Consider the following 16,585-nt stretch of genomic DNA (forward strand, 5'->3'; position numbering starts at 1 on the left):
TAGCTGGGACTACACGTGTGTGTGTGCACCGTGGCTGGGTCTGGAAAGCTGTTTTTAATAATCAACTATACTTTTGAAAAAAGAAAATATTATATATAAGCTGTTCAACAACAAAAAGTATTAAGTAAAAACTGAATGAATCGTTTCTACCTGGCCTCAGGTTATTCGGTGTAAGACGTCTTCATGCAAGTACATTTGGGTTCATCAGGTACAAAATGAACTGCCAGTGACCATACACTGCTTCTCTAAATAAATCCACAGCTGAGTTGATTTTTAAAAAATTTTTCCTTAGTTGTCTTATAGAAAACTCTATTGGGGAAAATAAGCATTTTCTCCAGAGATAGATTAAGTTATCATTCATCCATTCATTGACTCATGTAATCGATTTCCCTAATCACTCTTTACTCTTGAATTGTCTAGAGAATAAAGGAAAAGTGCAACGTATCATGAGCAAAATGATGGTCTACATTAAGCTTTCTAAGACAAATTTTGGGAAAAGATTCCCACAGCATCATCTTTTGGAAGGAGGAAGTCTAGAAAAGTTCAGGAATGGTAGATTCAATGCTATCTTGCAGAGAAGCCTGGACTAGATCCTCTGACTTCCCTCAAACAGCTTCTTTGTTTCCTCAACTATCTCCAGGATGAAGAAGCAGAGCCAGGGCTAGGTGAGCCTAGTGAGGCAAACACCTTGCCCACAACATTAAAAGGTCACCTAAAATTTTTGTAATTAGAAAATACAATATTTTAACATCATGTGTTAAAAAATCGACATTAATGCAAAAATACCCAATAACTTAAAGAAGGGATCTGTGTTACTAATTTTCCTTTTGTCTTGAGCTCCAATATGGCTCAGCATGGCACTGGTGAAGACAGCTTAGTCAATCTGTGAGGAATCTCAGACATGGAGGTGTGGTCGAGGATCTCCTCAGAGAGGGAGAGAGTCCCAACTGGCTTCGCCATTCAACAACAAGGACTAGTTTCATCTCCATACATCCACGTGCATTCCTTATTTAATAAACCAGTGATGGCAGAATGAGACATGTGACTGTCCAGTTTGACTGAATTCATGCAGCATCTTAGAATAGAGATCAAATGTAAGCCCCCCAGGGACTGAAATGATGTACTTTATATACTGTGAAAACTGTCAGAAAGCATAACCTCAGCCCATCAATCTTGATTAAAGATGACTTGAAATTTACATTTTAAGGCAGAATTGTGTGGTTTTTATCTTTGGATACTAGTGCTACTTAGCAAAAGAGTTGACAGGACAGAAAAGACTTTTCTGAAGTCACAGCTACAGCCCTAATTTAAGACCAATTTGACATTAATTACGACGCGTTTCTTGCTTATCTGTTGCTCATTATTGCAAATGAGGTTTTTGGCATGAAAGAGAGATTGTGTTCCAAATTTTATTGAATGAATAGAAATTTGAATAAGTGCACAAGCTGAATTGATGTTATTCAGAATGGGTTGTTTATGTTGACTTGAAAACAGCATTATGAAAACTCAGAGGTTGATACTGAATGTGTTGACATTGACATCAAATTCTGAAGAGAATTTTTAAGTTTTCTATTTGCAGAAAATTGTAGCATATATACAAATGTGGGTTTTTTCCATGAATTAAAAAAATAGTGTGGTGTATAGTGCCATTTTAACTAAAACCTCAGAGTATGCTTCATAATAACAACATAATTTCTTTGATTGTGGATTCTTCCTTTAAATAGAAAAGGTGACACTTGTTCTTGGCTATTGGCCTGTTGGGTTATATTTGCACATTAGCTAAATCTTTTGGAAATTACTGTTTAAAATATTTTGCTTTTTAACCTGAACATATCCCTATCTTTTGAAATCACACATTTTTCAAATAGAGCTTACACAATCAAATGCCAAACATCTCCATTTTGACATTGATCTAAAAATCAGTTTTAGTAGATATTATGTAAACCAGAGCTCTCAAGATTGCATAACAAGCCAATATAATGGTAGAAATACTTACAATGGAGAAGATTCTGACTCCTAAATTATTATTGTTTATGAAGAAAACTATTTGTCTATCTGCCTAGAGGATGTAATAACTTATTCAAGGAGGGTAAAAAATTGCTGACATAATTTTGCTTTCTTGTTTATTCTTGATGAGTTGAAAAATTGCATTAAAGGGGATAACATGCAATTCTTAATTATAGGGCTGCAGAGGAACAGAATGCAAAGAACAGCTCATGATATTCACAAATAGATTATCACTAATCATCTTTAAAGTACAGCAGTGTGTTGACAGGTTAGTACGTTAATATGCTCCCTCTTCTTCCCTCACCCACTTGATTCTTATTTATTTCCTTTTCTTTTCTTCACTCTGGTTTTAATTCCAGGACTCATGCCTTTTTGAGACTATTATGAAGACATTGTCAATTTATCACACAGTACCAGTATTTGACAGTTACAATGTGTTTTCCCTTGTGTACATTTGAAAGCCTGTTTAAGATTAAGATTAGATCTTAGACTCTATGACTGTACTACCCCTCCTTCAGTTTACTGATCTTAAAAGAATAATTCACTTTGCTCACATCTCTGATCAAAAACATAATTGCTCTTGCCAATAACTTTACCAGCATATTACCTTTCCCTCCCAGACTGTGGCTGCATTTTATTTGTTCTGTTTACACATGGTCCTTTAACTATAGCTATAGAACTGTTTAGATTTTCCCTGGCTATTATGTCTCTCACACTCACCTTCTTTCCTTCTAAGGATTCATTATTAAAACTTACTGTTAAATTTCAAAGTTCTTTTATTTCAGATTCAGTCTACGTTTACTGCTATTCCTCCAGCTCTTTATTTAAGAGAGCAACTTGCTTACAGGAATTAGTTTGCCACGGGAAGGGTGGGTGGAATCTGTCTGGAAGTGGAACGCTGGATTGAGACTGAAAAACCCTGTGTTTTTGGCCATGCTCTGTTCTTCACTGTCTGAATCAATGATGTTGATCAGATGACATAATCTTGTTTATACCTCAGGACCTCATCGGAAAATGAAGGGGTGGGTGGGGGTAGGTGAATTTTAGTTGATTTAGAGATAATCTTGTTGGCTTCTAACATACCATGCTTCCAGTTTTCTTTTCTTTCTTTCTTTCTTTCTTTCTTTTTTTTTTTTCCTGTAATGTGAGAATAAAGGATGGCCATATGCATATTGTAGCTGTTACCTTCACTTCCTCTTTCTCAAGCAGATAGTTAGATATGTACCTATTAGTTTATAATCTTTATTTTAACCTTTAGTTTTTTCATATAGTAATAAGTGCCTTGGAATTTACTGGAGACAATACTGCTAAAACAGCAAGAGTCAGTATTTATATCTCTGTAAATGTGGATAATTCAAGGTTTTAAATACGAATCCATTTTTAAAGAGCTGCTGACCAGTTAGACAATAACAAAAAGGTAAAAGGCAAAAGGCAAAAGAACAGAAAATCAACCCTCCCACCCACCACGCGAGAATTCCTGAATGTCAGCAGCAGGCAGAAGGATCCTTTAGCAAGCCTTCTTTAAAAAGGTGTCACCTCGTCTTGTGAGGTACACAGATGCCTGAGGCAAATACAGAACCGTGCGGTCTGAAAGTCCCATACCTTGCAGCCTTCACATGTGATGACTCCGTAGTGGATCCCAGAGGACTTATCGCCACAAATTTTGCATGGTATCACTTCAATTTGTGCTGAAAGGAGAAAATACACATTTTGAGCATACAAAAGTTTTCTTTCTCCTTTTACTCTTCCTATCTCCCCATCTATCTCTGCCTTGATGTTTGTATTTGAAAATACTGGGTGTGGGTGGTGGTATGGGAGTCGTCCACTAGTATTTACATGGCTGTCCTAAACTTCTTCTAAGTCAAAGTACATTTCTCTGCCATTGTTTGCTTTGCTTTTCTCAAACTAAAAAAATATAATCAGAAACCAGTTTTCCAAAGTCTTGCATTCACTGTTTTCTCCTTTGTGAACTTGACCTTAAAAATAGTGGGACTCAAAAAGCCTTTGAACCCACAGCTTTTCTTTTCTTATTTTGCACTTGAGACACTAAGTTACTGAGAGCTTTCACAAGGCCTTATCTCAGTGATATTTAAAATAAATACATAAATAAAGCAAAACTATGGGATGGGGCAGTGCATGGTAGCTTTATTCATTGTGTGGCTGGATATTTACTTACAAAAATGCCAATAATAAATCAGTCCAATATTTATTGAGCATAAATATTATCTTAGTTCTCTAAGATAATAAAGGCTGTTGATGGAGGATAAGATATGCTAATTATACAAATACTCTAATTAATAAAATAAAATTAATACAAGGATAAATCAGGATAAATTATGAGGGTACTAAATTTGAATTCAGTACAAACTGAAATAGTTTCATTGGAGATGAAGGCATTTTTGTTGATTCTGAAGATTGTGCAGGATTTAGTTAGGCTGAAGGGAAAGGCAAAGGGTATTTCTGTAGGCAGAAGGGAAATGAAAAAAGATTGGAGGCCTGGGATGATTGTGGATTGTGATCATTGAGACAATAACTTGGCTATAATGCAAATTTAGGTCAGATGATTGGCTAGAGGGATGATGCCAGATTATGGAGTTCCTGGGGTTAGGCAGCGGGGTTTTTCACCTGATCTCGCTGGCCATAAGGAATCAACGAAGTGAACAGGGTAAAGAAATGATGAAAGTAACTCTCCTTAGAAAGGTGAGTTTGGCAGGCTACCCATAAACAAGCAGAAGACCAACTAAAGATTACGTCTAACTTGGGTGTTAGGAGATAAAAACATGGCTTATTATATCAGTGGCAGGATAAATGGAGAGGAAGACGTAAATAGAAAGATGGTTCAAAGGCAAAAGCTAGATTATATAATAAAAAAAGGGAACAGACATGGAAATGGAGAGTCAAAGGTGACTCCTAGCTTCCTAGCCAAGAGGCTGAGATAAAGTAGTAGGTTTGACAGAAATGGGGTTAGTGGTAAGGCGGTTACTTTGGCGGAATATGGTGGGGCATGGGATTTCTATTTTCTATGTGTGCAATTTGGTGTAATGTCCTGTATATAGAACCTCTTGGTAAGATGATTTTAAATAATCAGCACACAGGTTATGGATGAATCTATGAGATAAAATTTATTTAGAATGTAGTGATTCCTATGTCTGATAGTATTCTAAGAGTTGTTAAAATTACACACACTAGAAGATCTGCTATTTCCTCTTCCAATTTAAAATAATTATGCAAAATATACTTCAAAATGCTTTGTATATCAATCTGCCACTTGGATGCTTTTCTACAGTTTCTCACTCTTGAATATACAAAACAAATAAGTGCAAGACATTGCCCTCTTTTTCTTATTATTTTACATTTTTAAAAAAAGACAATACTTAGCTTTAGGGTAGTACATTACATTTTTTAAAAAGTAAATATTTCACAGAAATTTCAAATCATCTTTGTAAGCAAAAAAACCTCAGTGTTAGGAGCCTATTTTTCATGTGAAAAAATTGAGGATCCAGGTTAAGTTCTGCTTTTGAGTTGAATTGGGAATTGACAACCAGAAATTAGCTAAATATCCTGATACTTCATTCAGTAACCATTCTCTGACTTCAACACAGACAAAATAAGATTACAGTTTTAAATTCCTGTATTTCTCCAATAGCTCCAGCTGAAGAGCTAAAGACAAATAGCATCAGAAGAAACAAAGTCACCTAAAATACTTATGAGACTAAGTATACATTTCTTTTCATTTCTTTTTATTTTAGCTTTTAGATTACATGAGCTAGTATTTGTTTTCAAGATTTTGTGATAGGAGAAAACTGTGAGATTTGATGTTATTCTATTCTGTCCTTCCGGACTCCAGTCCTTAGTCTGCTAATGATTGGAGCCACGGCCAAGATAAAATATCTGATCTTATGTTTTCTGGTTTGTAAAGCATAACTGACAAACTTCATAGATTTGTGAGGATCAGATAGATATTTTACGTGAAGCACCTTGTAAAATGCTAAGGAGCTAGGAAATGTTAGTCTTCATTATCATCATCATCACATCAATCATCCTTGTTAACTGGTTTTCTAAAACTTTTGGACACAAAATATGACAAGCCACATTATTATTCCTTTATCAAAGATCTTTTCATTTAAAAATAATCTAATGAATGACACTGCAAGTCATTTGTACTACGGGTTTTTTTTTTTTTAGCAATAACTTTTCAAATGTTGGATTGTTTATAGCGATTATAAAATTGACTAAAAACCTCAGGTATCCATCGTATGGTTTTTGGCTTATATAATATTAAGTCAAAGGTTCTCTTTGCATAAATTACTCCCCAGGGAGTAGCTTATACGTGGGGAGAATCTGCTTCAATAAGTTTTTAATTATAAAATGATCTAACTTTAAAGGAAATGAAAATAGAGATAATTTGCCCCCTGGGGTGTGACAAGATGCTTTTGAAAGCCACAGAGGTTACCTTACACAACTTTGGAAATGCAAATGAGATAAGCAACATTCGATAGAGCATCTGCATATTTATACATATTTATAATCCTGGCTCAGCATGTAATCCTGAAGAACCATAAACATCTTAACAGCATTTTTAAAGAGAAGTAAGTCACTCAAAATGGTATATGTGTACAGCTGTGTGTGGAAAGGGGTTATCAGTTTGGAAATCTGTGACCATTTTAACTTATTGCAATAGAATAAATAATCTGAGGTTTATGATAGGTAAAGGTAGATTAAAGTCATTTAAAGAACTAATTCTTTTCTCTCTTGTAAGGAAATAAACTGCTTCTGAGCTACAGCTTTATAGTTTATACCATTTGTTTGTTTGTTTGTTTGTTTTTTTGAGACAGAGTCTTGCTCTGTTGCCAGGCTGGAGTGGAGTGGCGCAATCTCAGCTCACTGCAACCTCCACCTCCCTGGTTCAAGAGATTCTTCTGCCTCAGCCTCCCCAGTAGCTGGGACTACCGGTGTGCACCACCACCCCCAACTAATTTTTGTATTTTTCATAGAGATGGGGTTTCACCATGTTGGCCAGGATGGTCTCGATCTTCTGACCTTGTGATCTGCCTGCCTCAGCCTCCCAAAGTGCTGGGGTTACAGGCATGAGTCACCACACCTGGCCTACACTATGTATTTTATAAAGCACATCTTCCAGACAGCATTTCACAAACTGATTAGAACAACAAATCCCATTATTGCTTCAATGCCTGCCATTTCTAAATATCTTGCCATTATAACAGGCATAGCCTCTGGTGGAATTGTCTTGCAGTGAATACAGATCTAGTGACATGCTATTGACTACGGTTTCCAACTGAATATCTTGGGAGGATTTGGTTGTTTGGACTTCACCAGCTGTTATAATGAAGGTAATAGAAGGAAACTGAGGAAAGAGTTTGACTTTTGTACTTTGCTTGACTCATGGATTTATTCAACAATAGTATTCCCCAAGAGACAAACTTAGAGGAAATGAAATGCCCTGAGAGATGGCTCTAGTGAAGTTTATTCATTTTTCATATTTTTCAATTTCTTATATATTCATTTCACTTACATTTTTCTATTGGTAATCCTTTGTGGAGGCTATGCTTAAAATGTCTTGTATTAACTAATATTTTTGTTTATAAAATCAATGCTATATACTTTTATCTTTTTTGAAACAATATTCTGACAGTGTCAAAGAGTGTCATGAAAAATTTAAAATAATTTGCTGCTTTATTTTATATTAGAACAATTGATGAAGTACAATTAGTTTACTATCTAGCAATCTGGCAGGCAGAGCCTATTCAACAACTATGGAATAAACCAAATTTCTTTCCCCCTCTGAAGATGGCAATTCTGTCCCCCGAGTTCCCCCTGAAAACTCCTTCTTTGTTTAGAGTTCCTTGCCACAACTTCGCACAAATCTACCATGTTTTCACTTCTTTCTGCATATCAGAACACACATATTTTTAGTTCTGCCCCCTCAGAACCTCTGCTAGTAACAGCAGGTGTTAAGATTATATAAACTAATCCAGCTAATTAGTTAACTAGAAAATGTATCACTTTGATGCAACAAAATACCTTAACTCTTAAAAGCATCCATTAAGAATGGTAATAATAATAGACTTTTCACGTACTTTCTGGTTGGAGGAAACATTTTTACTGTGTTTGTTCTTATGGCTCTCAATTCTCACCATTCCAAGTCTTACAATTCAACTTGGCCATTCCTATATTCTGGGCATTTTAAATCAATTGAAGACAGAGACAAGATCATACTTTGTTTTCTACTGTGTCTAAAGGAGAATTTTTATGACTCCTTAAAGTAGTTCTAAATGTTTTATTTATTTCAGTATAACCACAAGATTTGATATACTCCTTCTTATAAAAGAGGCAAGAGGCAATATTAATTTTTTTTGAGTCAGGGTCTCACCTTGTCATCTAGGCTGGAGTGCAGTGTGATTGTAGCTCACTGCAGCCTCAAATCCCCAGACTCAGGAGATCCTCCCATCTTAGCCTCCTGAGTATCTGGGACTACAGGTGTGCACCACCATTCCTGGCTAATGTTTACATTTTTTCGTAGGGATAGACTCTTGCTATGTTGTCCAGGCTGGTCTCTAACTTCTGGCCCCAAGTGATCCACTTGCCTTGACCTCCCAAAGGGCTGAAATTACAGGCATGAGCCACCATGCTGGATCTGATTTTTCATGTTTGGGGTAAAGAGAATGAACCAGAGATTGTGGGGGATATATATTTTGGAAAAGGCCCCCAAGTGATTCTTGTACATGAGAAGGCTCCCATTGGGAATTAAATGAGTTAAGTTATTAGCTAGGAATTTTCTCTACCATATAAATCACCTGTGAAGGTGGAAAAACTCAGGGACAGGCCAGATCTGAACATTTTAAAGAGTCAACAGTATTTCTCGCTATGTTTTCTCACTTTTGGTTTGGGGCTATACTTGTAGCATCTTTGTTTTCTGCTCTCTCTCTCTCTCTTTTTTTTTTTTCGTTTTTTGCCTTAAGGACATCTGACCCGGCTATGATTCCTGGACACCGGATACTCTATTCCTCGACACAGACTACATTCCTGAACATTGGATTCACCTGTCAGCTTCTGTTTCCCATACTTTTACAGTTATGCTAAAAGTGGGCAGTGCAATTAAATCTCTTAATGTCTGAGTAAAGCACAATTTACACATGTAGAAATTTCCAATAAAGATGACTATTTTGGTTAAAAATCCTTTTGCAGATGGTCTCAGTAGCCCAAGTTGTATCTCATCTACCCAAATTGTATCTCATCTACCATCTGCGACAAATCCAAGTTAAAATCTCTGTTTGTACTCTTTCCTTCTCTCACTGGCAGACTGATAAGTATCTCTATTAGGTACAAGATATTCTGATGTCACTTAATAACAAACCCGAAGGTCTGTGATGCAGCAGGTATCCCTGGGAACCAGCTCCACTGGAACTGTGATTCATCAGACAGTAGCCCCAAGGTTGGGATGGGATAGGAACTTGGAAAAATAAGATCCTCAGAGGACAAATATAAAAGTCTTGAACTTCGGCCCGTATACCATGCTAGAAGGTGGTGATTCTAAAAGATTCCTGTCGTTGGATTGTGCCCACGTGTATCTCATCAGTGCAGAGGGCGTCTCAACATCAGCTTCCTGCCTAAATATGCAATACAGTGCATGAAATTCAGTGCACTCTAATTTCTACTATAATACTCTCACGTCTATCAGCACCTGGGGTCTTCTCTGTAATACTCTGGGTGGTGGGCTATGTGAATTTTCTGTTCCAATGGCCAATAGCTACTAAATAACTAAAAGATACATTTGGTTTTATATTAGCTTTATATTATTTTAATTCCCTATACCATTTATCATTGAAAGCCAGATTAAGAAAAAAATTACTACCATATGATAATGACAAAAGAAGATCATTTTCAAAGGCATCATGTGTAGGATTATCGCAATAGAGGCTGATTTATCTTTTACATGTGAACATTTACCCCTGAAAGGTTGTTTGCTCGCTCTCCAGAGGACTGAAACAATAGAACACGAGACCAACAAATAACGACAGCAATTAGTATAATCATTAAGAGAAAATACTGATAAGTTAAATATTCCCCTTGTAAACAAAGTAAATCACTTTATAAGTTGCAGTGGCTTTAAACTCATACTTTAGGAATTAATTCCCATGAAATTCCTCTTGTCCTGTCAACATTTTAATTATAATGGGATAATTTGTGCATGGAACCTGATGTTATTCAGGTTGAGTGAATGTCTTCCATGACCACTCAAGGTGTGGTCCACAGACTTGTGGCATTGGCATTGCCGGGGACCATGGTAAAATTGCAGACTACCATGACTCACTCAAGACCAGCTGAATCAGAATTTGCTTTAGAAAGAGATCCCGAGGCTAGCATTCGAGTTTGCGAAGCACTGTTCTGTGATGTCCAAGTAGCCACAGTTTTAGCTAATGTAAGAACTGATGGCATTTAAAATTTTCCTGGATTCTGGAAAAGTGGTTTCTGCTTTTGCCTTTTAGGCATTTCCTTTGGATTATAAAGGCATTAGGATAAGTGAAAGGTTAGAAGAAAATAAAAAAAAAAAAAGAGAAAACTCTGGTCACTAATTGACGAGGCAGAAAAAAGAGAACACAGCATATTCCTGAAATATCTTGCGTTACTGTAATTAACACCCAGTGTACCAGGCTTCCTTTGCAGATTTAATGATTGTTACCTGCACCCACATTTTCTCCACATTCTAGCAATGCTTGGTAATGACACCTCCCTCTTCTGTACACTCACTCTTGTGGTTGCGGCAACTAGCTCGCTCCTTGGATACTTAGTACTGACAAAGGCTCTCTTGAGAAGGTTAAAAAACATACAGTTTTTCTATTTTGAAAATTGAATGGTACAAAGTCTACTTCTTTTGATAAAGGTAAGGGAGATCAAGCAGTTTTTTGAAACCAAACAATAAACTCATTTTAGCGATTCACGGTAGTTCTGGAAATGCAACATTTGAAAAGCTGTCCTGTCTCATTGAGGCAGATTCGTTAACATGGAGTTCAGTGGTCATGATGGATATTCATGGCATTCCTCTCATCTGTCGTGTGCTGTCCTGAGACTTGCTGACTCAAAGTGTGGTCCCTGACCAGTAGCATTGGCCTTCCCTGGGTGCCTGATAGAAATGCAGCGTTTTGCTCCTACCCTGGGCCTATAAGAATCTGGGTTGTGGCTGGGCGCAGTGGCTCATGCCTGTAATCCCAGCACGTTGGGAGGCTGAGGCGGATGGATTACCAGGTCAAGAGATGGAGACCATCCTGGCCAACATGGTGAAACTGTGTCTCTACTAAAATACAAAAATTAGCTGGGTGTGGTGGTGTGCGCCTGTAGTCCCAGTTACTCAGGAGGCTGAGGCAGGAGAATCACTTGAACCTGGGAGGTGGAGGTTGCAGTGAGCTGAGATCATGCCACTGCACTCTGGCCTGGGTGACAGACCAAGACTCTGTCTTAAAGAAAAAAAAGGAATCTGGGTTGTAACAGCATCTCTGTGATTCATATACATGATAACATTTGAGAGGTTCTAAAAAAGAGGAAAGCAATACATTCTATAATTTACCCTTCAGGATCTCTGTTCCCAAACCTCTCTTCTCTGTGAAGAGAACTTTATCTATCTCTTGCTTTCTATATGAAGACATGTACTCTACTTGATAGCTCATTTTATCCAGTTATGAAAAGAAGAAACAGAATTATTTGCTTCAGTAAATAAAACTCGTCTCTCTTTAGTTCCTTATTTTTTTTCTAAACCCCTTTCTCTAGACTACATTTAGTTAAAACCTTCAACAGGAAGCTTGTGATTACACAGCATCACCTTCACTGAAGGACAGGGATACAGCACACCACAAAACCAGGTCTCAGAGATAATTTAGAATGACCCGGCAGAGTTTATTCCTTGGAGAATAATTTAAAAAGAGCAAAAAATATCGTTTCAGAAAATGAAAAAAAAAATACAGCTTTTCTATGCTGAAAATCAAATTGTGTTAAGAGAATGGAGAGACGTCAGGACTGAGTGAAAATATTGTGAAACATGTATGTAATAAAGTACTTGAATCCAAAATATACAAAGCGCTCTTAAAATTCAAAAAGTGGGCAATATCTGAATAGACACTTCACAAAAGAAGATTTGTGAATGGCAAATAAGCATATGAAAAGATGCTGAATATCATATGTCATTAAGGAATTGCAAATTAAAAGCAATGAGGTGCCACTATAAACCTATTAAAAAACCGATAATACCAAATGCTGGAGAGGATGCAGGGCAAATGGGATGCTTGCTTGTTGCTGCTAGGAATGCAAAATGGTACACTCACTTTGGAATGCCGTTTGACAGTTTCTTACAAAGCTACACATAGTCTTACCAAACCACCCAGCAATTGCGTGTCTAGGTATTTACCACTGAACTGAAAACTTATGTCCACATGACAACCTGCACACAAATATTTATGGCAACTTCATTCACAATTACCCAAAACTGGAAACAACTAAGATGTCCTTCAACAGGTGAACAGACAAACCAACTGTGGTACATTTGTGCATTGTAACACTATTTGGCAATATAAAAAGAGCTATTAAGCCAAGAAAATATATGTTGGAAACTTAAATGGATATCACTGAGTGAAAGAAGACAGTTTGATTCCAACTACGTAATATTTTTCAAAGGGCAAAACTACAAAGATAATTTAAAAAATCACTGGTTGCCGTGGGTTTGGAGTGGGGGAAGAGGATGAAGGGTAAAGGGCAGGGAATTGTTAGGGAAGTGAAACTATTCTGTACAGTACTGTAATGACAGGTACACGTCATTACAGATTTGTCACAGCCTATAGAATATTACAACACAAAGAATAAATGGTTAATAATAAAGTATCAGTATCGATTTATAATTCTAACAAGTATACCACACTTATGCAAAATAACGGTAGAGGAAATTGTGTCTGGGGGTTGGTGAGTGCATAGAACTCTACGTACTATCTGCTCAACTATTTTGTAAATCTAAAGTGGTGCTAAAATGTCTATTAATTTTTCAAAAAAGTGAATTGCACAGAGGTGCTTCTTTTGCTGGAGGTAGTTAGGAGCATCGGAGATGGTCCAGCAAAGACAAGTAAGGAGTACGTTAAGAACAATCAACTCTCACCGCTCAACTACATGGAAACTGAACAACCTGCTCCTGAATGACTACTGGGTACATAACGAAATGAAGGCAGAAATAAAGATGTTCTTTGAAATCAATAAGAACAAAGACACAACATACCAGAATCTCTGGGACACTTTTAAAGCAGTGTGTAGAGGGAAATTTATAGCACTAAATGCCCACAAGAGAAAGCAGGAAAGATCTAAAATTGACATCCTAACATCACAATTAAAAGAACTAGAGAAGCAAGAACAAACACATTCAAAAGCTAGCAGAAGGCAAGAAATAACTAAGATCAGAGCAGAACTGAAGGAGACACAAAAATACCCTTCAAAAAATCAATGGATCCAGGAGCTGGTTTTTTGAAAAGATCGACAAAATTGATAGGCTGCTAGCAAGACTAATAAGGAAGAAAAGGGAAAAGAATAAAATAGATGGAATAAAAAATGATAAAGGGGATATCACCACCAATCCCACAGAAATACAAACTACTATCAAAGAACACTATAAACAGTTCTACACAAATAAACTAGAAAATCTAGAAGAAATGTATAAATTCCTGGACACATACACCCTCCCAAGACTAAACCAGGAAGAAGTTGAATCCCTGAATAGACCAATAACAGGCTCTGAAATTGAGGCCATAATTAATAGCCTACCAACTAAAAAAAATCGAGGACCAGACGGATTCACAGCTGAATTCTACCAGAGGTACAAGGAGGAGCTGGTACCATTCCTTCTGAAACTATTCCAATCAATAGAAAAAGAGGGAATCCTCCCTAACTCATTTTATGAGGCCAACATCATCCTGATACTAAAGCCTGATCATCCAGATACCATCATCCTGATACCAAAGCAGAGACACAACAACAAGAAAAGAATTTTAGACCAATATCCCGATGAACATCCATGCAAAAATCCTCAATAAAATACTGGCAATCTGGATTCAGCAGCACATCAAAAAGCTTATCCACCATGATCAAGTGGGTTTCATCCCTGGGATGCAAGGCTGGTTCAACATATGCAAATCAATAAACATAATCCAGCATATAAACAGAACCAAAGACAAAAACCACATGATTATCTCAATAGATGCAGAAAAGGCCTTTGACAAAATTCACCAGTCCTTCATGCTAAGAATAACCAACTCCTGTAATCCCAGCACTTTGGGAGGCTGAGGTGGGCAGATCATGAGGTCAGGAGTTCGAAACCAGCCTGACTAACATGGTGAAACCCCGTCTCTACTAAAAATACAAAAATTAGCCTGGCATGGTGGTGTGCGCCTGTAATCCCAGCTACTCAGGAGGCTGAGGCAGGAGAATCACTTGAACCTGGGAGGCAGAGGTTGCAGTGAGCTGAGATCACGCCACAGCACTCCAGCCTGGGCGACAGAGTGAGACTCCGTCTCAAAACAAAAACAAACAAAAAAATCCCAAGAAAACAAAAACAACTCAGCCAACATCTGTTTATTTTACACCACAGTTATGTGCAAAACCAAGTTTCTATCTTCACAATTATTACTATAATTCTACAGCCACACACGTTTATATCACCTGAATGCAGGGCAGACAGATGACTGCTAAATAAACCTGGAAGAAGACGATGTTAATATGAACTGGAGGAAGCTGGGAAGCTTTGGTGCTGACGTGGCTTTTGAGCCAGGTCTTGGAAATTGAGCAAGTTTCAAGTAGTAAATACTGATGGGAAAGGGCAATCTTAAAGTTGGTGGTTAAAAAGTGAAAAAGGAAAATCTAATAACAAGAACAAAATTCCAGATGACATGTTTATTTTGGAGACTTAGTTAACGGGGTTAAATGAAACGTAACTAGTAGCAGAATGCTTCCAGAATTATCACTCATGCCTTAATCTGTAGTCACTAACCATATATCAAGTTGAATAATATGAAATTGCCACCTTTGTGTGCAAAAAATGGTTAATATTGCCAATTTCATATAGTTTGACCAAGTATTATTCACTGTATTCTGAGATGTAATTCCTATACTGCATTGTTTTCCAGAATACTTGAAAAGACCAAGGATTTAATGCATGCTTGCTAACTATAAATATAAAGCCATTAAATTAGATACTTGGAGTCAGACAATTCAAAGATTGGGACAATAACCTTTGGCCCTCCACCCCCCACAATATACACACACACACACACGAGCAAAAGTCAAGTAACTAAAGTTTGGTGTAGAAAGCATACATGCTGTTTCTCATTGTATTCATTGATAGGCACAGTGGAGACCATTCCTGAAGTTCTCAGCACTTGTTCAGAGAGTTTGAAAATAAGCAAAACATGTCTTTTTCTGGTTGGTGGCAAAGAAAGACTAAATCTCTTGAGTGTGTTAAAAAAAGAGACGAGACAGGACGGCAGAGAAAAGAAGGAGGCTATGTTCTAAAATATAATGATCAGAACCAATTTCAATGCCTTTGTTTTAGAAAAAAGAAACATTGTAAAATAAAAGTGACATCATATCTTCTCATGAGGTATGTGAGTGGATTATCACCCCACACTGAGATAATGTCCATGTAAGATTAGAATGTTAGGACTCTATTAACATTTCTCTTCCTAATCTAATAGTAACTTTATTTAACTGGTTCATAACATTTTACCAATTTGCCTGTAGTGTTATTTGTCCCTTTTTCACGTTTACAGACACTTTTAATTTTTAATGTGCCTTTAGCCACTGATGCCCCAAATACTTATATACACAAACTATAGAACATAGGTGAGATATTTACTGGCATGCGCACGTGTGTGTGTGTGTGTGTGTGTGTGTGTTTGTGTGTGTGTGTGATTGTTTGGATAATCTAAAAGAGCTTTGACTTTTTTTGAACATAGATGATGCTACAACTATATTGTCAATTTCTGCACTGAAAATGACGTTGTTACATAATTTATGTTCCAGCAAATTTGCAATTTAGCCTCCATTGCTTAAGAATTGAATCTTGATATAAAAGGAAATTATAGAATTAAAGAGATAATTTTACTTCCTATTTCATCTCTAGAGATAAGAATGACTTTAGAGGTCAGAGAAAGGCAAGTTTGAGTTTAGTTTATCCTTACCCTTGGGGCCTTTTTGAAAAGGAGACATACAGAATTTAAAGGAAAATATTCTCATTTGCACGCCATACCAAAAATTGCTTCAGGAGCAAAATGATAATTTGGAATATTACTCTAGAAGCTCCCTCTTATAATTTCACCCTATGCGAAATGTCACAAAGGCCCGGTGTCAGTGTGGGACTGAGGTGGAGGTTTAGTCACCCAGCAAATGTAGAATTAGTGAATAGCTCCCTCAAAGACTGACGCGTCTGTTCTGCTGATACTGCACACTTTCTCTAAAGAGATTACCAGCATAATCCTAAATATTATGGGTCCTGAGATATCTTATATTTGAGCGCATCAGATCCAGCATGCTGCAC

General features: G+C 37.0%; 1 protein-coding gene across 1 annotated transcript in view; it reads right to left on the reverse strand.

The window, feature by feature from the left end:
• RORB (RAR related orphan receptor B) overlaps positions 1 to 16,585 on the reverse strand; it is a 194,865-nt gene that overhangs the window by 57,927 nt on the left and 120,353 nt on the right. Inside the window, exon 2 of the mRNA XM_033237092.1 lies at positions 3,610 to 3,695. Coding sequence (XP_033092983.1) covers positions 3,610 to 3,695 — 86 coding nt within the window. The remainder of the gene's footprint in view (positions 1 to 3,609; positions 3,696 to 16,585) is intronic.

The sequence above is a fragment of the Trachypithecus francoisi genome, unplaced genomic scaffold, assembly GCF_009764315.1.
Source record: "Trachypithecus francoisi isolate TF-2019V2 unplaced genomic scaffold, Tfra_2.0 Lachesis_group16, whole genome shotgun sequence".
Taxonomy (NCBI): domain Eukaryota; kingdom Metazoa; phylum Chordata; class Mammalia; order Primates; family Cercopithecidae; genus Trachypithecus; species Trachypithecus francoisi.